General features: G+C 44.6%; 1 protein-coding gene across 2 annotated transcripts in view; it reads left to right on the top strand.

Annotated features, from left to right (window-relative positions):
* The first annotated feature begins 3,561 nt into the window (after positions 1 to 3,561).
* Positions 3,562 to 21,651, top strand: part of LOC119436539 (phosphatidylinositol polyphosphate 5-phosphatase type IV) — a 42,533-nt gene continuing 24,443 nt past the window's right edge. Inside the window, exons 1-5 of one of the 2 annotated variants that reach the window (XM_049658476.1) lie at positions 3,562 to 3,732; positions 4,024 to 4,578; positions 4,630 to 4,700; positions 5,582 to 5,702; positions 21,436 to 21,533. In XM_049658476.1, the coding sequence (XP_049514433.1) occupies positions 4,057 to 4,578; positions 4,630 to 4,700; positions 5,582 to 5,702; positions 21,436 to 21,533 (812 nt within the window). In that variant the 5' untranslated portion in view covers positions 3,562 to 3,732; positions 4,024 to 4,056. Of the gene's footprint in view, positions 3,733 to 4,023; positions 4,701 to 5,581; positions 5,703 to 21,435; positions 21,534 to 21,651 lie in introns of both variants that reach the window. The other variant, XM_037703409.2, reaches the window with a different exon arrangement.

The raw sequence follows: 21,651 nt of genomic DNA on the forward strand, positions 1-21,651 counted from the left end.
GCCATAGCCGCCAAGCCACTACGCGGCGGCCTTTATAAGCCATTGTCTTACGTGACTAAATTTCGCCACGGCGCCCACGTACGAGGAATATTTAAAACTTTTCATGCAGCGCCTCCTTTGTCCCTTATGCTGCAATTCATTCACCGCGCACGACATAAAATATTTTTTTTTCTACAGTAATGTTTGGAGATTTCTTTTCTCGCATCAACGTAAACATCCATAGTTTTTTTTTTTCGAAATCACAACAGTTATAAGAGAGAGAGAGAGAGAGAGAGAGAACAGCTGGTACGCTTGGCATAGAATGACTGATTCTATAGTACGCACACACACGCACAATTACTTTTTTTTTTTTACGTTTCGCATTCTGTCCCTCTCACGCAGTGTGATTGCTTTCTGCGAATCCGAACTTTACCGCGCTGAAATAATAATTCTGACACGTACGCGTATGCACACAATAAGCAAATTTTTCACAGTGCTTGCACTCCATAAACGCAACGGATCCGACTTTGCATAGGCTATTTGTATGCGCCCCTAGACGTTCGCGTACTGTTCAACAAATTTTGATTTGAAAAATACAGCAAGCTATAATAGAGCCAAGAACCAAACAGAACGCAACACAACGCCATGTTGCAAAGACACCCAATTCTATTGGGAATTCTATATGGGCATTTAGCCGGACTGCACGATGACACTGCAATCACTTAACATAGCAGGATAGTTCGACACGATCCGCCATGGTGGCATAGTGGCTATGGCATTAATTGCGCCAGTAAGCCCAAGGTCGCGGGATCGAATCCCGCGCCCACGGTGGCCGCATTTCGATGGGGATGAAATGCGATAACGCCCGTGTACCGCGCATTGGGTGCACGTTAAAGAGGCCCTAGGTGGTCAAAATTAATCCGGAGCCCCTCTATATTGATACGGTGTGCCTCATAATCAAATTGCGGTTTTGGCACGTCAAACCTCAGAATTTAATTTAATTTTTAGATGTTTCGGCTCGGTGCTACAAACAAGCGCACCAGGAAACGTTTTTGGGGGGCGTCAGGATTCGCCCGGCTCAAGGAAACAAGGAAAGCCAGCGACGATTAAAATCCTGCGTCCCATCTCGCTGACCAGCAACTACAAATTGATATCGTAAGAAGCCAACAAACACTGACACCAAGGACAACATAGGGGAAATTATCTGTAGTTCTTAATTGAATTGACGAAATGATAAAATAAATGGAAATGAAAGTGGTTGAAAAAAAATTGTCGCCGTTTCACCCGAAAGGCGAAGCACCAATTGCGATAGCAAATTAGTAGGGAGTAAGGATAGTAGTTTTATCAGCTGTATAAACTTGGACATGCAGCAGCACCAGCAACGTGCAGAACTGTTGCCGACGCCGTCGGCGTTTTGCCCGCGTTCGCACCGAACGCGCGCGGCGTTTTTATATAAATACGTATTTGATGCCGCAGCTAAACGTCGCCTCCCCTCCCTCCCTCCCGTCCCCCCACAGCCTTTCGCGCGACGGAAAAAGTTGCGTTTGCTCTCTATATATGGAAAGGAGGAAAGAGACGCTTAATTCTGCAGCCCTTCAGGGAGCACGGTGCAGAACGCGCGTTTGCTCTCCGACGTGCGTTCGCTACCCGTGAAAGCGCGCGTCCCTCGCGCCCTTTCACTCGCACATACAGCGTCCGGAGCGCGGCGACGATTTCATCACCGTTGACATCATACGGAACCTCACGGCGACGGCGACGAGGATGGCGACGCCGACGGCCGAAATCTGCTTTGGAGTGTCCATATAATTGCTATCGCAATAAAAAAAAAAAAGAACTGGTCACAGGTGCGGAACGATCCCACGTCTTCGCATTACACGTGCGATGGCTCTTACCAATTGAGCTACCACGGGTTGTTAATGGTTTGTGCATAATATTGTTGGGTTGTTTGTTTAGACTACTAATATGCCTTACAAATAAGTTATTTGGCACAATAGCGTGACGATTTCTGAAGTGTACCAAACTTATTCATTTATTTATTTGTTTATTTATTTATTTTAACTTACAGGCCCGTAAACTTAGGGCATTGAGTAAGGGGGTACAGAGCAAAAGGTTACAAAGAGAGCAAATAACAGTGAATATTACATTATCAGACAAAGCAGACGTATATATTTATAAAAAGGACGATTCCTGTGCTTATATACATTTGAAAACATTGAATGATACAAGTTAGCATTAGCATTAGTTAGCAGAGCAGATGAACATAGAAAGTAACTTGCGAACTTCATTATACATTATTAACGAAAAAGCAATTGCAACCTAACAGGAGAAGCAAATTCTAATTGTGGGCGAACACAAGTTTGGTATGCCAATTTGCAAAGAGAAGCCGAGGAATTTCGCAAGTTTCGCCGCCAATAACCTAAAGATTTAGAAGCTTTCACGCATATAGCCGCTATGTGAGTATTCCAGGAAAGGGCAGGCCTAAGATTATTTACAAGGTACTTATAAGTTAGGGTTAGGGTTAGAACGTTTGCGCGAGAACGACATGACCTTACATTTGTCAGAGCTCAGGGTCATCTGCCATGTACTGCACCAGTGGCTTACGAGTATAAGGTGAAGGTCGTTCTGTAAGATTAAATGGTCGTGAGTAAATTTATTGCACGATATACAATACAGTCAGCGAAAAGCTTTGTTTAGGATGATTCAATAGTGGGTATGTCATTAGAAAATAATTAATATCATAGGGCCAAGGACGCTGCCTCGCATGCTTCAAAAAGACGTGAGGTTGCAGGTATACTGCAACCTCAGTTCTATGTTTCTATGTTCTATGCAACCTCAGTTATGATATTTGTTCATAGTTTGAACAAATATCAGTGGTGCAAAGTTTGTACTCGGCGTATCGCCATTTCATTTCTTGTTTTATTCTGTTCGTATTTTTTGCAAACAGTAATGTTCACAATAAACACGACCCCCATCCTCCCTGGTACCTGTTTTTATTCTCGGCAAAGGTGACGACATTATTCTAGTCTCATTAACCGCATCGCTGTAATAGAGATGGGTGTGCTCACTCATGCAGCGTAAGCAAAACTTAAAAAAAAAAAGAATAGATCCTTATTCGAATTCTCACAACTTTCCCGTAAGGCCCTGCCAATTTTCATCTGGCGGATACGGGCTTAGCTACTGCGGCATTAAATGGAAAAATTGAGGTTTGCGAGTGTCCGACAAGCGGTGACCTAGGAAAAGTGGCACCGCAAGGCTTTCTTGTTTGTAACAGTCCGAAAAGATGCTGTAGTACTCAAACGTGAAATGACTGCAATGGGAAGGAGTACGCGGTCCTTCTCACTCGTAACACGCTCAAACTTCCCGCTCAGTAGCGATCCGTTCACCATCTGCCTAGGTATCTTAATTCAATAAGAATACATATCGTAAAATTTTTATGCGAGTAAACTTCAAGCTTGTGCGATGATATTTGCATTGAATTTATTTAGTACTGCAGTGCAATCGATTGCAACTGTGTACGGGCGCCATTGGCACTATCGCTAGGCGCATCACGTTTGTTTTGTCTGTTCACGTGAGTCATTTTTGTTTCGTCCGTGGTATCGTCCGTCTTTGCCAGGGTCTTCGTCGTCTTTCGCGTGTCTGATGCTTGATTGTTTACTGCTCGCGTAGACTCTAACAGCGTAAAAAGTTAATATTGTGCCAATCCGTTGTATCTGGGCTTTTGACGTTGCTACCGTGCCCTTGGCATTTAATTGGGTACGTTGCGTCCAATGGCTAACTTTTCGCGCAGTGCTCTTTTACTGGTTTGTTTTCGTTTCTTGTGTTATCTGGGACCTTGTCCGCATTGTAGATTTCGTAATTAAACGGCGCTGTTAACTTCGTGCTGCTGTGTAATGCAGTGACCGCATTCAAGTACTAAAGCTACCGGTATTAGGTATAGCTTGTTCATTATACCGAGAAAAATCTTGCTTTAAAAATTTTGGCACTGGCTATGCATACTACGTTTCGAAGCTCACGTCATCTGGCTTTTTCCTCCTTTCTTTACAGACATGTAATTGCAGGTAAAAACTGTATACCTGAATGGATCGATTCCAAGCAGCCGGAAAAGAAGATAACCCTCCCAAACGGCCCTCCCGCCTGACTTACCGAAAGGAAAGAATTAAAGGCGGCACGAAAAAGAGTCAAAGCCTTCCTGTTATAAAAACGCCTCTTGAGGAGCTCCGTCTAGTACACAACAACTCTGTTACAGCTTCACTAACACACGGCAGAGCAAGTTCGTCGTCAGATGACGAAGCCTTTGAGCTTGCACCCAGCTCTTTGGCAGAAAATAACTGCTCTTCTGACACACAGACGCCATCGTTGCGACCTAAGATGGAATTGGTTCGTCTTTCTAGTCTTGTCAAGTGCCCATCGTCCACCAGCCTGAATCGACCTCTTAGTTTTGCAACGGAACAACTGCTACGCCAGACCAGTTGTGTGAGCACAGGCAGCCTCAAGTCCCTCAGTGATGGTACTAATGGTAATTATGGGAACAAACCTCATCAGCTGGCTGCCCTAGCAAAAACTGAGTCATCTACAGGATCAACACGCTGCGTTACTGAGGTGAAGAAGCTGCACCATTCTTGGACAGTTACAGGAATGTCAGAATTTCAGGACAGTGTTGACTTTCCCCCGGATCAACCAAGTATTCTCCCCAAAATTTCAACTAAGGATGCTCGCTTGAGGTTTGTGGTCTACACCACATTTTCAGATTTGCTTTAGAATCTGGAGAAACGGTTTGTTTTAATAACTATGCCGCGGTTCTGTTATGCTAAATTTCACATGTGCCCATATGCCAGGCTTGTGCACAGAGGTATTTAAACTTTCTCTTTAATAACATTTAATTAAATAAATTATTTAGGTGTCTGAATACATGTTATTGGAATCTTAGTGTCTGCAGGCACTGTACAAATCTTGCTTGTCTGTGAAGCTTGAATTTTTTTTCTTTTTTGTGGGTGGAAGGACTGGCCATGCGGTGTAAAAGTGCCTTCACAATACCAGTAAAAAGTCATTATGCCCTGCTTCTAACTAGTGAAGCCATTGCACATTGCAGCAGCAGGTGTCATGCATGATGTCATAATCAACAAGCTTTCTCTCTTCACCTTTTCCAGTGAAATAACTTTTATACTAGGCTTGAAACATTCAAATCATTACACAATACTTGCAGCTTCTTTTTCAAAGGAACAAACACAAGCATGTTGTTGTGCACACAGTGGCTGAGTTTTTTTTAAATGGAACTTGATTGACATGAACAATAATGTTGTCTTGAGTTGTGGATTGCAGTTAACTGTATTTTGTTTAATGTATTGTGTGTGTGTCTTGAAATGTTTTGGCGACAGCAATGCTATCATTTATATTGTGCCTTTCTCATTTCCACTTTTTAAAAATGAGTTAGTATGTGTGCTGTACCAGCAGCCTCTGTGTAAATGTAGAAATGTACATTTATTGGAATTACCTTTATAAGGAGTTGTGAGTGGTGGCAGTCGCAGTAAAAATATTGACTCAAGCTACAGTAAAAATACAAATTATTCACTGTCTGAAATTTGCTGTCTTGATGCATCTCCAGGAGCTACTTGGTTGGAAATGTCAGTGGCAAGGGTTCTCTGCTTGGTGAACAAGAACTAAATCGTTACTTTCCGGACAGAAAGGTGAATGTATTTGTGGCTACCTGGAACATGAATGGATTGGTAAGTTCATGCAGGTATTTTTTCACTTTGTGTATAAAGAACTTGTATTTCTGTGCAAAACAATGTCATTGGTAATTCGGAGCTCATTGAAATTCTATTGCTGTGTTCCATTTGTTGAGGTTTCTTTCAATCCATTTTTTTTAATTGTGGATGTTGTAGCACTCCCTTTCAAGCATTTGAGCTGTGTTATTTTTAAAACATCTTTTGTGCAATGCTTGCTCTGCCATACTAGTCATGCATACAGTATTTAGTTGAGAATGATTCATTTCCTTACATCTGGGTACTACTGAGATTATCTGTGAAAACTCTTAGAGGAATTCCTACATAAATGTTTTGTAAAAGTTACAGAAGAATAGCAACATTTATTTTCTTGGGTTTTGAAATGTTTTGTTATTACATAAACTTTAACTTGATGATGCATAAGTTTAAGAAACCTCAAGCAAGGGCATCTGGCCACTGTACAGTTAAAGGGTGTACTACTGACTTCTGCCTCAGCCACTGCTTGTAAGGGTGGTCATTAAGATTGGGCTTCTGGAATACTTCATAGGTTTTTGTGTCACGGAAGAAACTAACACCAAAATGGGATATCTTCTAAAAATTTTGTGTCGGGCAACTCTCTTGGTGCTGGTATATTATGTTTTTCTAATAAAAAAAAATTGCCATTGCATATTACTGTTACTATTACTGTTATGAAGGACTTTATGCATAACTAAATTCCTAAGGGCTGCCATGTGAGAAGGGCTATAGTAAACCACAATTTTTTTCATGCACTCAGAAGTAATATTTTCATTCACTTGGGTAAAAGTAAAGTAAAATATATATGTACTTGAACCCTGGGTATTATTTATTTTTCAAAGTAATGAACAAACTTGAACACTCCAAAATATTATAAGGATCCATGCTTCCATAATATTATTTCATTTCATACTTTCAAGAAAAAAAAAATGTGTGTGGAAAGAGATTACTGCAGTGTTGTTGGGTGTGAAGTGCCTCTTAATACACATAAACACATTGAAGTATTGCAGTTTGCTTTTATGTAACTGCATGCCAGGGCTTGAATTCACAAAAGTCCTCTGGCGTAAATGTCATTAGTGATTGGCCAGTGCTGTAGCAGTCGTTTCATCACACAAATTGCTACAGGTTGCTGTAGAGCAGGTGCCCAAATGCTGGCCCATGAGGAAACACTTTTATGTAAGAGAAGTTCTGCAAATGTGAGCCCAGGTTTGTAGCCAGTACTGGCAAATTGGTATTGGGCTGCATAGGTGATTTATGCAAGCAGAAAGGTGGCAGTTGTAGTTTCTAGGAACATCTGCAGTGTCTGGATCCAGCACCAGCAGATATGAACTTAGGCAATTCAGCAGGCATTTGCAAGAGTGCAACAGATGTTTTAGTTGAAGAGATTATGAACATGCTGCCAGCTCTGATGAGCAGTCAAATATGAAAGATGACTCCTGGCACAGGCGTCAAGCCAAGTGGTGGATTTGCTCGTTCCTCTGATGGAGCCAAAGGCTCACTGAACATACTATGAAAAACTATGTTTGTGCACATAAGCTGCTACTGGATCTTCTGCAGGCAAAAGTCAAGGCTTTCCTCATTTGCAGTAAACTTTTGATTATGTTTTTGGAATGATTTTTAATATAACAAAGTAATTTTGAGCACTTGTCAATGTCGTGTCGCCGGCCCAGTGACACGGAGTGAGCACGCTACACCATTGTCGTCTCCATGCCGATCACCCCCTTTATTCTGGCGAACGTAACTTATACATAAGTCGCATGTGACCTGCGTCACGTGTGCAGTGCCATCTGTTGCGAAGGCACGACACTACATCTAGCCCTCCCTCAATAAGAGAACGCAGGTTATATGCATACAACCAAAAAATCCGTCACTGCTTGTGGCGGCCAACTAAATTATTGTGCTAACAAATTGACAAATTGACATAACATCAGTCCGGGGACCTTCTGTTGCACCATTTGTCCATTAGCATGTAGGATAAGTCAAAACCTAATTCGCTGTTTTCCAGTCGTCTTTCTATACCATTGACGTAAAGCGTGAACAACAATGGTGACAGAGGGCATCCTTGCTTCAATCCTTGGTGAATTCCCACCATTTCATTTCCTTTTCGACCTTCTCATACCACTTGTACTTGGTTGTCTCTATGTATCTCCCTCAGCAGCTCCACAAAATCGTCATCTATGCCTTCGTATTGAAGAATATCCCACAACAATTCCCTGTCTACGTTGTCATAAGCTCCTTTAATATCTAGAAATGCTATCCATAAAGGTCTTTTCTGAGCTACTGAAATCTTAATGCACTGAGTTAGTACAAACATATTGTCTTCTAAGCATCTGCCTGGCCTGAACCCATTCTGTAGTTCCCCCGATACATCGTTTTTCTCCACCCACTTCGACAGTTCTAATTTTATGGCTTGCATTGCCACTCTATATATCACCGACGTTACTGTAACTGGACTGTACGAGCTCATCTTATCCTTATCTCCTTTGCCTTTGTAGATGAGATTCATCTTGCTTTCACGCCATCCAACGGGAATTTTCTTTGTTATAATCACTTACTCTATGGCATTAGTCAGCAGTGCCTTGCTTTTTGGACCGAGGTTTTTGATTAGCTGGTATTGGGATTTCATCAGATCCTGCTGCCGGTGTTGTTAGGGACATTTTCTGCTGCCTTTTTTCAATAAAAGCTTTCTGAATAAATTTTGATCTCTCTGGCCTCTCTCCTGTTGCTGGATCTAGTTGTCTGAACTACGCTTTTTCTCGTGCCTGAAGTTATCCCTAATAACGTCTGTGATGTACCGCATCGCATCATCTCCTTCGTAGATGTTACTGTCTTCATCCCTTATAGCCATTTGCCAGTGTTTAGTTGGAGCTCCGAGTGCTTTTATATGGTTCCAGAATCTTTTTGGAGCGCCTTTGTCTCTTTTGTGAATGTTATGCACCCAATGTTCACTTGCGCATTTAATTTTCTCTTGCACGAACTCACAACCCTTTTCTTTTCTCGGTATGTATTCCATCTAAGGAGCACCTCTTCTTGTAATCCCAACTTTTTGGCTTCTCGATGAGCCCTAGATGCCTCTTTACGCTCTTCTATAGCTTGTTTTATTTCCTTGTTCCACCACTTACGTGGTTTCCTCTTGCCAATCCAACAATTGTTTTGCCGTGTCCGCCTTATTTCATGCTGCATAACGTCCACCAGTTCCTTATATTCCCGGACTGTTGTAGGAAAATCCTCAATTTTCTTCTCTACGTTGTTTGTGATCTCTGTTATTTGCTCGTCATTCATTTTTAAAAACTCTGAGGCTATTGGTTCATGTTCTGCGCTATTATCTCGCCCAAACTTTACATGCTAAACGTCTATGATCGCTTCCTAGGCTATTTTTTCCATTTTCATCTATTATCATTTGGTCTGTCTAGTTGTTCGTAGACCATTTCCGAGACTAAGGCATAGTCGATACATGACTGCCTGTTTCCGCATTGCCACGTTACCTGTCCATGACACTTATTCTCCCTGTTAACTACTATAAGGTTCTGTTCATCACACAGATCCAGCACTAGAGCCGTTGTAATCAGTATATCCGTCTAAATCGTCCATGTGTGCGTTCATATCTCCCACTATTATCACCTGGCCCGATTTACTGAACTCATTAATATCGCTTCTAATGCAATCAACCAATTCCTTATTTTTTTCTCTGCTATCACTACCTGTCCATAGGTAAGCTACTCCCAGCCACGTCTTTTTACCTTGCCATGTGCCGCTAATCCATAAATGCTCTTTACATGTCTCGTTTACCCTTCGCCACTTCAGACCTCGTCTAATTAATACGCCTATGCCTCCGCCTTTCCTTGACCCGGTCATTCTGTTGCACCCTTCCCATACAAAATTGTCAATAACAGGCAGCTGCTCCAAATCTCTTAGATGCGTTTCGGTCAAGGCGTACACGCTAATTGCTTCATCATTCAGCTGGGTTTGAATTTCCAGCCACTTTTCCTTCTTGCGACCACCTGCATGTTAATGTAGCAAATTTTACCTTCTCTATTCTTATCCTTTCTGCGTCTTTTCCTGACTCCTGGTCGTCTAATTCTGCCCTTTACTGGTGTTTCGCTACGTTCAATGCTTAATCCTGCTTCCTGATTGCCTGGGGCCCGCCTAAAAAAGCTACAACTCGCGCTGCGAATCGGTGTCCAACCGGTGTTGCTACCCTTTCGCTAAAATGTATCCCGTCACGCACAAAAGTGCCTTCGCGGCCTGCTCGGTGCACTTCTCGGTTGATGTCAATGACCGTAAAATTCATTGCTTTAGCTAGAGTCCAAATTTCCCTGTTTACTGCAAGAATTGCCCTTTCAATTTCATAGCCCTGCCTTTCAACCTCTGGCACCGTGCACACCGCGATTTGCACTTCCTTTGAAACCTTCCGCAGGTCGGTGACCCCTTTGGCTATTTGCTTTGTGATCCCTGCTCCTCGTCCGTGCAGTATGTCAATCATTCCGCCCATTATCACCACTAGGTGTCTCTCCTCCATTGTGTCCCACATGCGTTCCTTGGCCTTCGCTATCACCTCTCTAATCGGCTTTCCCGGAAGCACGCTAACCTGGACTCGTTCGCCTGCATCTACCCTCTCTGTTATTGCCGGTTCTACTTTACGCATGTTGGAATCCCCAACAAAGACTACTCGACGCTTTTCTTCCCCCTCACTGCCGAAAGCTGCCCCCGAGGTCACAATGCCCTCCCCTCCTGTCTTATCCTTGCCCTTGGCTTTGCTCTCTTCCGCGGCCGCGTCAGTGGTATCCCCATCGTGACTATCACTGACGGTTCCGCCACTGCCTCCCGGCGTGGCGGGTTCGGCTGTCTCTGCACTCGCATTGGAGCCAGCTCCATTCACGGTGCTCTCCTCGATGGGTTCACCATTGCTTTGCTGAATGGTGGCCCTCAGCTGCATCTCTACGTTAACTAGCTTTTCTTCTACCTCCTTCCTCTGCTTCTGCTCGCTTTTAAGTTCCTTTTCTAGCTTTCCAACCCGCTTAGCTAGCTTATCTTTCTCTTGCTCTAGACGGTCTAGCCGCGGCCCTAGCACACACATCCTACAGATAAAATCTGCACCGTTTGCTTCGCGTGCAGACTTAAACCGTGTTTCTTGCAACACGTAAGAACGCTCGCACTCAGAACAATGCACGCGTGGGTTTCCCCTAGTACCAACCATCATCTCGTACTAACAAGGCGTAGATGTGGCAAAAAAAAAAAAAATTACCTACTTTTACCTAAGCGAGAAGACCAAGAAAGTGAAAAAGCATGAAAATAATTTATAAAGATTGCTTGGCTAGGCTAACCCTCCTAAAAAAACAAAAAGGAAATATAAAATAAGAAAACTTATCTCTTTGGCACGCTGCTCCTGCTGCGCTGAAACGGCACCTCAACTCGACACATCCGCTCCCGTCGGCTTCACTCGTCAGAGTCTTTTCAAGAGCGCTGTGGCGCCCTCTGTCGCATGTGACCTGCATCACGTGGGCAGTGCCATCTGTTGCGAAGGCACGACACTACAGTCAACTTCATTAGATTGGAGTCCAACAGTAGTACCATGTTCATATAAAGGAGCGTTTTTTCAATGTGAGCCAAATCCAGAAACCGAAATTAAACCTAAATTGCTTGAATTCAAAATGGCATCTTCATATGCTTCACTTGGACAATCAGGTATTTCAAAATTAGCCAATTTAAGCTGCAAATACATTTTACAAGAACATGTTTTCAATCAAAAATAAGCCAAATCCTTTATCTGTGCCAATCAATATGAGCCAAAATCACTTATCCAATTGCATTGCTACAACGGCACCATGGGACTGCGCTGGTAGGGCATCTGCTATGAAAGTTCGTGCTTGAGCACATGGTCAAGTTTTGCATGTTTTCGCTGACGAAATGGTCCCTGGCTATGGATTATGACGGCTATAAAGAAGTTGGCGACAGGTCGGCACCTAGACAGTGTCTTTTGAACATACACTCACCAAAAATATTATGGGGCACGCGAGCAAAGTGGCTGTGCTACGCTATGCGCCAGTGCAGCTAGCACAGTGGCGCTACAGTACGAAGCTGCGCATCAAAGTAAACTTGTGCAGACACAGTGTTGGCTTGAAGCGTGATTTCATGCCGTCTGCTAAATTGCTGCCAATGGAGTCTGTGACGCAGTGTGATGGGCTCAATGTGCTAAAACCACTGTCTTTTTACATCCAGCCCACAAATGCTAGGCTGGCTTACCGCGAGAGTAACATGCTACTGAAAGCAAACTTCACTTCACCTCCGTAATGCGGGCTTCATGGGCTCAAGTAATGCAGCACACAACACGAAGTCATGCGGTCACACCTCTAGCCACACAGCCACGCATCTTCGATGCGTGGCTGCTCTGGCTGCACTGTTAGTCCGCTCTGCGCAGCCACAATCTCGAGTGCTCTGCCGCCATATTTTGTGGGTGAGCGTATGTCTGCCAAGGAGAACTCTAAAAGCTGCTCGTCTACCAAAGTGTGACCACACACACACAAAAAAAGCATTGAAATGCATGCTTGTATCGGAGGCGCCAGTGTAAAGCCTGAGCAAAATTTATTGAACTGTGAAGAGTTTGACAGAGCGACAAAACTTCAATTTAATGGATTGTGAAACTTGTGAGGCGAAGCATTCAGAGCCTAGCAAAAACCAAACATCTCTTCAAGGTTTAGCAGCACGCTAGAAGGTATGCCTCGAGAACGAGGTGGCTTTTTGCAGAGACATGTACATTTTGTGCTGTGCTTGCGGTTGGCCATAGTATATTTGCATGACTTCTCATGCATAGACACGACAAAAGCGAGACAAAAGAGGAAATTTGAGATAATGCAAAGCACCTCAATTAAATACGTTTTCATTACAGGGAAACAGCACAAAAAATGAGGCAAGACGGACAGGACAGGCACTGACTACCAACATAGATTTTTGCGAGCACAAATATATACGCATTCCAGGAGAGAGGGGGAGGGAGGGGTGTGAAACACGTGCGTCCTATTCTATCTAGGACAGTGAAGTGCTCACCTGTGGAGATAGTTAATCTCTTTGTCGGTTAATGCACCTGATGGTGAACTAATACGTGCAGGCCCTTTGGAATGCATGACAAATGCCTCATAGGTTTCCTGAGTGCGGGTATCATGGTAGCTGCGAGCGATATGCGTCTGGTGGAAGTGAGGGCTGCATCTGCACTGGGTACAATGGATCGCCAAATTGCACATGTGCACTGTGGGCACTTTCGATGTAAACACAGGAAGTCAAGGACAATGAACGCTCCTTCTTTGTCCGTCTTAAGTAGCTTCAAGTTATCCTCGCAAAGTGAGGCAACAACACTTGACAGGCACGGCTGCCGAATGCTTGTTAATCTAGCCGGGAGTGCTTCAACGCATCGAAGGACGACACATTCACTTTCAGCTGGCACTGCCTTCCTGGCAGTGGCTCTGACAAGCGAGAGAAGCTCAGTTTTGTCTAATTTTGGGGCAACAGAAAACTTACGTCCAAGTCCCAGGATCTGTTCACCGTTTCCTGGGATGAATGTGCCACCCGTATTCTGAACGGTCGGCCTTAGGCAGGGTGCTCGGTGTCTTCTTGGGTAGTGTGGTGAGGAGGTTCTTCCACAAGAATTCTGTATGCGTTATTCACTGTGAAAACGCACAAAGAGGGCTCCCCTTTCTGGGGGATTGTTTCGGAAGTTGCTGCTTGGCAGTGCTGTTTGGGAGCTTACCTACAAAAAGGCCTGTCTTTGCTCGACGTCAGTGACCCATTCGTTGTCCGAAAACTGTCAGAGGTGTCACAGTTTTTGGAGGAGTCTTGCCCCCCAGGAGTGACCGCATTTTCGGCGGACATCAAAGGCCTTTGTTATTCTGCCTCAGGCCGCCCTTGCTGATACTGTGCAAGAAAGGATTGAAGAGTATGGCGCAGTATGTTTCCAGAACGCCGTCGGCACCAGTGTTACCAGGTTTTTGGACTTTATGTTATTCTATCTCAGCTCCACCATCATCAGAAAGAACAAGCAGTTCTACGTGCAAAAAGAGGGCATTTGCATAGGGTCATGCATCGCCCCGATTTTAAGCAACCTTCCTTTAGCGCGCTACAACAGGCAGAATCTCTCAGCATTGGCTAAGTTCAACTCGGTTGGTGAAGGCATTTCGTTATGTTGATGATTTCCTGGTCCTATTCTGCACTAACCCTGATGAAGCCAGGAGTAAGGTCGACTAGATTTTCCACAGTTTCTATGCAAGCTTCCTTGGACTTTCCTTCACCAGGGAGCTGCCTGAAGGTGATTAACTTCACTTTCTCGACCTCATGCTTCACTTCTGTGACAAGTGTATCTGCTGGACCTACGCCCCGCGCTCGAAGACGGACCTTCTAACTTTCTCGTCTCACCACTCAAAGCTTGTGAAGCGCGCTATTGCACTAACCGCTTTGAGGAATGCCTTGGGTCGTTCCTGTCCTTATCAATTCGCTCCAAGTTTCACTGATCAAGTTGATAGATTGACGAAGGCAGATTTTCCAGAGCAATTCCTGTCAAGGCTGGCAGAAATAATTTTATGAGAATCCCGTTTGCCAAAAAGTCGCAGTTCCGCCCGAAAGGCGAAGCATCGATTGCGATAGCAAATTAGTAGACAGCTATACGAAGTAAGGATAGTAGTTCTGTCAGCAAACTTGTAAATATTCACTTACTGATCAAATTAACAAGCATGATGTCATGTGCTTAAGCAAACATGAACTCATCTCACTCGATGATCGCAGCAACTCACTGTCAAAATGCTGGAGTGAGCAAGTGCAGCAGGAGCAGGGAGCGAATTGACCTTCGTGCTGCCTCTTGCTTAAACGCAAACTAAGTGTCGAAAACACAGTGCACACGAAGCTATCAGCACTCGGTGCACTGCCCCAATCGCAGATCGCTTTCAAGATAGGGCTCCTGTGGCCGCGCCATACGCACAACCACTGGAGTAGAACCTCCCCTCCCTCCTCCTTCCCCTCCCCCCGATGCCTTGTGCACGACAAAGATGGCACTCTTCCTCCCCATATTCCTCCCTTGTGTAAGTAAGATTGAACCGCCATCGTTGGCTCAGCCTTGCACACTTTCACTCGCATATACAGCATACGGCGTGCAGCGACGATGTTATCACCCTTGGACTTTATATAGAACATTACAGCGACGGCAGAAAGGCACCTGGAGTGTCCATATAATTGCTATCGCAATAAAAATAAAGTTCAGCCAGAGGTTGACAGGGCAAAAGTGGTTGTGGTCCCCTACCTGCATGGCGTCTCCTACGGGGTGAAGAAGGCTGCTGTGCACACAGGAGTGAGAGTGGTATACTCGGCACCGATAAAGCTGGGTTGCCTCTGCAGGTGAGTGAATGCCTCTCGCTTAGAGAAACCCACCTGCGGAAAACAACATGCAACTTGCTTCATCCTCTGCAAGGCAGAAGTGGTGTATGAGGTTTCCATGTCGTGTGGTGGCCTGTACATTGGCCAGATGAGCCAGTGTGTAAACGATTGCTTGTGTGAACATGCCAAAAACCTCGGAGCAAAGACCAGCAGCAATGTGGCGATTCATTGTGCCCAGTGCGGGTGCAACCCTCACATCCACCAGACGCGTATCGCCCGCAGCTACCGCGATATCCGTGCTCGTGAAATCTAGGCATTTGTCTTGCTTTCTATAGGGCCTGCATGTGTTAGTTCACCATAAATTGCATTAACAGACAAAGAGATTGACTACCTCCGCAGGTGAGCAATTCACTCTCCTAGATAGGGTAGGATGGATTTCTCTGGAATGCATGCATATATTTGTGCTCGCAAAAATAAACGCTTTGTTGGTAGTGAGAGCCTGTCCTGTCCTACTTTCTTGTCTCATTTTTTTTTAGCTGTTTCCCCACAAGGAAGCCATACCAACAAGTTCAAGACCAACAAGTTCAAGTTCCGACCTTTTTAAATATGTATATTTATTAAAAGTGTGACAATCTGTTGTGGCACTACAAAAAGAACCAAATCCAAGATTTGGTGTCAAATTGAACCTAAACAGTGTAAGGTAGATTTATTTTGCAAGTCCCAATTACATATTTCGTTGCTGCCAATGAGCCCAGAAAAAGTTATTTGCCATTGACATTTAGCGGCTTCACTATTAAAAATTCGAGTTTTTCTCCATTTTGCTTCTGATGGATTTGGATTACTTTGAAAAAACAATTCTCATATATGAGATACATTATGTAATGTAGTTCATCTGCCACAAAACACTATATATCATTATCACCAATACATGCTTACGTTAGTGTGATACCAGGGACTCCGGAACCGGGGGGGCAGGGGGGGGGGGCTGACCCCAACATTTTTCCAGAGGGGGCAGGGCCCCCCCACTTTCCGGCCGTTTACACTGAAATCAAATTTTTGACAAGAGCTATAGTTGCGTTTTCAAACTGGTGGTTGTGTGGTCCAATGCTTTCCAGAAGGCCGATGATCAACTGGACGTACAATGGTGGCACGATGGCTGGTTAAGAAGCCAGAAATTAAGGCACGCCACTCAACATACCAGTAACCAAACTCTTGATTAAATCACAACTGTGCATACAGATGCACAAAAAAATTGGCGGAATATTGACTTACACACTGAGAGGGAACAACAACACATCAATGGATAAGAAACATTTCCCTCGTGCCACCGCACTTGCCTACAAAATAATACACAAGCCAGGCAATCACCAGACACTGTATATTTCCAAACTACCTCTTAAGATCCAACAAAACTGACCACAACTCTTGCAAATGCGGAAAACCTGCACAAAAGATTGATGACCAGCTCATAGACTGCCCCCTAACAAGAAAGGAAAGAGTACTCCTGGCGCAAATTTCCAAGCGTACAGAATACAAACCTGAAATAATCAAACACCAGGGTACATACCAAGCCCTTGAAGAATTTGTAAAAGAATTCGGGGTAGCTTGCACTAGTGGCACAAGGCTAAAGACACAGCGGAGCTGATTGGTTCCTAGCTGGTCGTGGCTATACGAAGTGATGCTAAGTTATACGAAGTAATGCCAAGTGATACTAAGTTATACAAAGTGTATAAGCATTTCCTCGTTTTCCGTGGCATTGGGGGAACACCTCGCGAAGCACTAGCAGTCCGAGCACACGTAGGGGAAGTGGGGCGAAAGCTATCCACAGTGTACGGGCGGCGCGCAGCAGACGACACACCGGGATGACGTCGTGGCGCATGCGCAGTACTGCGCAGCTGGCGGGAGCTCGGCGGAGCCGTGTCTGTGTTGGGCGAAGCAAGCGCACACCTGCGCTGGCAGTTACTAGGCAACGCGAGGTGACGTCATCGCTACTGCTTCGGCACATGCGTGGCTAGGCGAGGTTGGGCCAAGTGGTGCGCAGCTGTGGCTTGGTTGTTGATAGGCAACTGCGCGGAGTTTTCTGCGGACTTCGGCCATTTCTCCTCCAGCTTTAACAGCTTTGCTGTTAAAAAATAAACCAGATCATTGACCAAGCCTACCTGCCCCAATCTTGGCTCCACGGCAGCCAGCGTTCGGTAACTCTATTGAACGGAAACCTATCAGACGGGTACAATAGCATATCCTCAGTTCAAAGCTCTCTCACTGCCACCAGCAAGACAGCCATAAAAGGATATGAGAAAGTATTAAAGAAGTTCGAAACTTTATTGGGTATCAACCTTTCTATAGCCCTCTTTGGCCCATGCGAGGAATTAGCGAGGATGCTTCAACGCCCAGTTTACCATGCTGCAAGAGCAAAAGAAGCAGCAGAGGCTCTTTGTGACCGCTTGTCAAGGCTACGGTCTGATGCCTCATTTGACGTCCTATGGCAGCGGACGAACTCAAGAGTAACAGAGTTAGGTCTAAAGGAACTTCGTATGCCCAGAGTTTTGCAGCTGCCCAGAAGGCTTCAATTCACATACAAGCCTGAGGAGCCTGCAGCGCTTGATGGCAAGTCGTCACAAAGAAAATAGTTTTTTGGTGCTATCGATTGTATTACCAGCGAGATCTGACGGCGATTTGAACAGCCTGGCATGGAGCAGCTGATTAGCCTCGAGCGCATTTTGACTGACCCTACTGAAGGTCGATACTTCGCGGCAAACGACCTAAATGAGCTTTTAGGAGCACACGCTGAAGATTTTGACATCGGGAGGCTTTCAGCGCAACTCGTGCTTCTCCCAACGCTCCTGCGTGATGAGGGTCCGGCTGCAAGTGGACGCATTTTATAAATTCTGCAGGGGAAGTCTGCAGATATGCGTAAGATGATGGACCAGGTTGTCCAGTACCTACAACTCGTGTCTTCTGTACCTGCGTCAGCTGCTTCAGGAGAGTGATCTTTCAGTGCTCTGAGGCAAGTAAAAACATTTTTGCGCAATCAAATCACGCAGAAGAGGCTGACACGTTCTCCTCCTCCACGTGCACAAGAAGAGAGCTGCGGAACTGCACTTGGATGCCGTTATGAAAGAGCTGATGATGATGATGATGATGAAAGAGTTCGCGTCTAGAACGGCCGAACGAACAGCGAGCTTTGGCCTCTGACAATCTCTCCTGCCCAACGCCCTCTTGTCATGCTGCAGCCATGAAGCTCGTCAATCTGCGAAAATAGCTTTGTACCTAGTGCCTACTTTCTTGTCTACTTGTATCACATTTGTGTACTTGTGTCAGTTTACATTTGCTTCACTGCGGGAGCGAATGGGAGAAATATTAAAAATGATTTTTTGCAGTTTTCGAACCCGTTTTGTCATTTGCGTGGTCTGCGCAGGTTTTCAGTACTTCTAAAATTTCCAACCATTTTTAAAGTGTGTACAAATGCAGAATAAGCGAGGATGCAAATATGTAAAATTTAATATGGCTAAAATGAATTAAATATAATAATTGATGTAATTAAAGTTATACTATTCATTAAAATAATAAAATGTAATGTAAATAAATAAGCATTGACAAATATTGAGAAAAAAAATAACAACATACAAAAACGTTCCGGAGTCCCTGTGTGATACTTTTGCTTCTTCAAATCTTAGTTATTGGTGATATCTTGGCATATCTGGTAATGCATTAAATAGCTGTTTAAGGGAGTACAGTGGAATCTCGATGATACGATCACGGCTAATACGAATTTCCGGATACAAATTTTTCCGTGGTCCCGGCCGAGCCCCATTACTTTGCAACGTGCTAGAGAACGGTTGTTACGAATCGATTTTCGATCCACGTCGGTTGATACGAATAAACGCCGCCCCACCGACGGCCGCGAAAGAGAACAGCGCGCAGTCACGCGCTTTCTTCTTTTCTCTTTTGGTGCGGAGGCGCGGACGTGGCGCCGGACAGCACGGAGGCCGTGACTGGGCGCGAAGAGTTTGACGCGGTGGCGCTTTTCTTGCTTTTGCGCTCGTGGGGAAGTGTGGTCTATCGCTACAACGGAAACTGAGCGGTGTAAGCACAGTGCATACAAAGGTCAGAGCCGTGTGGAGATCGCTTTCAAGATACGGTGCGCGCGACAACCCCGACAGCCGGCACAGGCGCAAAGTACAAGAACGCATTTGTTGGCAGAGTTGAAGCCGCCCCCCCCCTCTCCTTCCCTCCCTCCTGCGCTGCCTTCCCGCTTTGCTCCTTTCGCATGGGAGATTGCGTCGCTAGTTACCCTTGCGCCCAGTTGCAAGATACGCATTTGGTGCCCCAGAGCGCAGCATCATCCCCCCTCCCTCCCTCCCATACCCCCTCCTCCCGGCCTTTCGCGCGACGGAAGCAGGGCCGGGCTCGACTGGCGCGCCCGGCTGTGACGGAAGTCGCGTTTGCTCTCCGCTGTGCGTTCGCTCTCGGTGCGTGAAGGCGCGCGTCCTCCGCGCGAAAGGCGCGCTTACACTCGCACATACGGCGCGCGGCGACGATTTTATCGCCCTTGGACTTATGCTCCATGTCTCATGCTCCTCCTCCGCATCGCCCTCGTTGATCTCCTCTCCCGTCGGTGGGCGCACCTCGTTGAGAAGCGTGCTCGCTACCGCCCTTGTCGGCGAGATTTTCCAGCGGAAGCCGCATTATAACCGGTATTTCGTCTCGCGCGACTGCACTGTAAGCGGTATGCGTATACAAAAATGCCGCGTTGTAGCCTGTTCTGCACTATAAACAGTTACGTTATAAGTAATCTATACTGTAAATGCTTTTTACGTGCGTGTGCCTGAGTGAGTTCACCTCCGACTCTTTAATTTAGCTAGTTTTAATTGTGTTTCGATGATACGAATTTCGGCTAATACGAATATTTTTCGTGACCCCGTGAGATTCGTATCATCGAGATTCCACTGTAGATGTAAAAGATATGTGTGATATCTCAGAATAAGGGATTAAGGGTTTAAGGGAGTAGATATCTGGAACTTTCAACTTGTGCTCTCTACCTTTTAGCATTTTCTGCCGTTTATCTAATTTTTCATTCCTGCTTATAGGACATTCAACATAAATGTAACATTAAAGTATTTAGGAATATGTGCGGAAAGTGGTGCCTACTTTTTTCTTTTTTACATTAGCACTGTTTTTCTTCTTTGTGGCATCATTTACAACCAAGTATAGAGCAGGTGCTTAGGTTCAATGCAAATGAAATAATCATCGTCTTGAAGTGCAAACAAGCACACTCACTGAGACCAAGACACGAAGCACTTGTTGTGTCTTGGTCTCAGTGTGTCCCTTTGCTAGCACTTCAGTACCATGAACATCTACTAACTAGCCCAGTTGTCTACCCTTTTACTAAGGAATATTTCTACTCAATATATCGTTTTCTTGGAAATATATAAAAAATGATGTTTCACAATTATTTCAAATTGGGACATTGGAAAGGTTCCACATGAGGGATACAACAGCATGTACTCTATGATTGCAATAACTCAATAGTTTATTGCACCACAGTAGCTATTGCCATGTTCTATCATTAGGTCATCTGGCTCATTGCCATGATATGAGTGTTTTTGAAAAATGTGATGTTTCAGGTGTTGATTGTGGCCACTCTGTATTACATGCTCTACGTTTGGAAGAGGGAGAAGAAAGTTTAATTTGAGGAAAGGCGGGAGAATCTACATTTGAGTTCTTGGGGTACATACTTATGACTTTTGCAATGGGTGCCAAAGTTTCCTTTTGGCCGTTTGCCAGCTTGACATTGTGTGTGACTGACTGAAAAAGGCGAATCTGAAACCTTGCAACTTTGAAGGAGCTGTTGGATCTGAGCTGCTTTTCCCTTGCCCATCGAAATATGTCTGATTCAAAGCAAGACCATGATGTTTGTGCATTGTGCGATATCTGGCATGAAAACAAATATTGATGGCCCTATTTTGCACCCACCATTTTATGCTAAATGGCATGATGTAGTGAGTATGCTACACTGTGTACTTTTGGAAAGTAGCTAGAGCTTGAAAAGACTTGATAAAAAAGTGAACACATGCCACTAACGCATTGGCAAAACATAGTATGTGTGTTATTAGCACTGGCTATAGATCTCCTTAAGCAGGAACTTGGTGGAGTTGTCTCGCTTGTATGTAGTCAAGTGTTGTCATATATGTGGCATAATGTTTGTGCATGCACATAGTCACATGGGACTGTAGCATGAAATGCGTTATTAGTAGGTAATATTGTTTATTGCATTTAAAAGTCTATTTTTTAAATTCCTTGTTTGTGTCCTTCTGAATTGCCTGATTTGGTTTGGTATTCACAACATTGTTCTTACTTTTAGGCATCCCCTGCCAGCCTAGATGACTTGCTACTCCCTAAAACAATAGAGTATGTACCAGAAATTTATGCTATTGGTGTGCAAGAAGCCATGAGTGACAGGTAGGTTTTTAGTGATTTTATGCTGCATTTATCTATTTCCTTACTACTGTTCAATTATTTGGTTATCTTGTGTCTGTGCACATTTATCTGTGAAGTGATGCTGCTGCTCTTTGTGGTC

This window comes from Dermacentor silvarum, chromosome 1, assembly GCF_013339745.2.
Source record: "Dermacentor silvarum isolate Dsil-2018 chromosome 1, BIME_Dsil_1.4, whole genome shotgun sequence".
Taxonomy (NCBI): Eukaryota; Metazoa; Arthropoda; class Arachnida; order Ixodida; family Ixodidae; genus Dermacentor; species Dermacentor silvarum.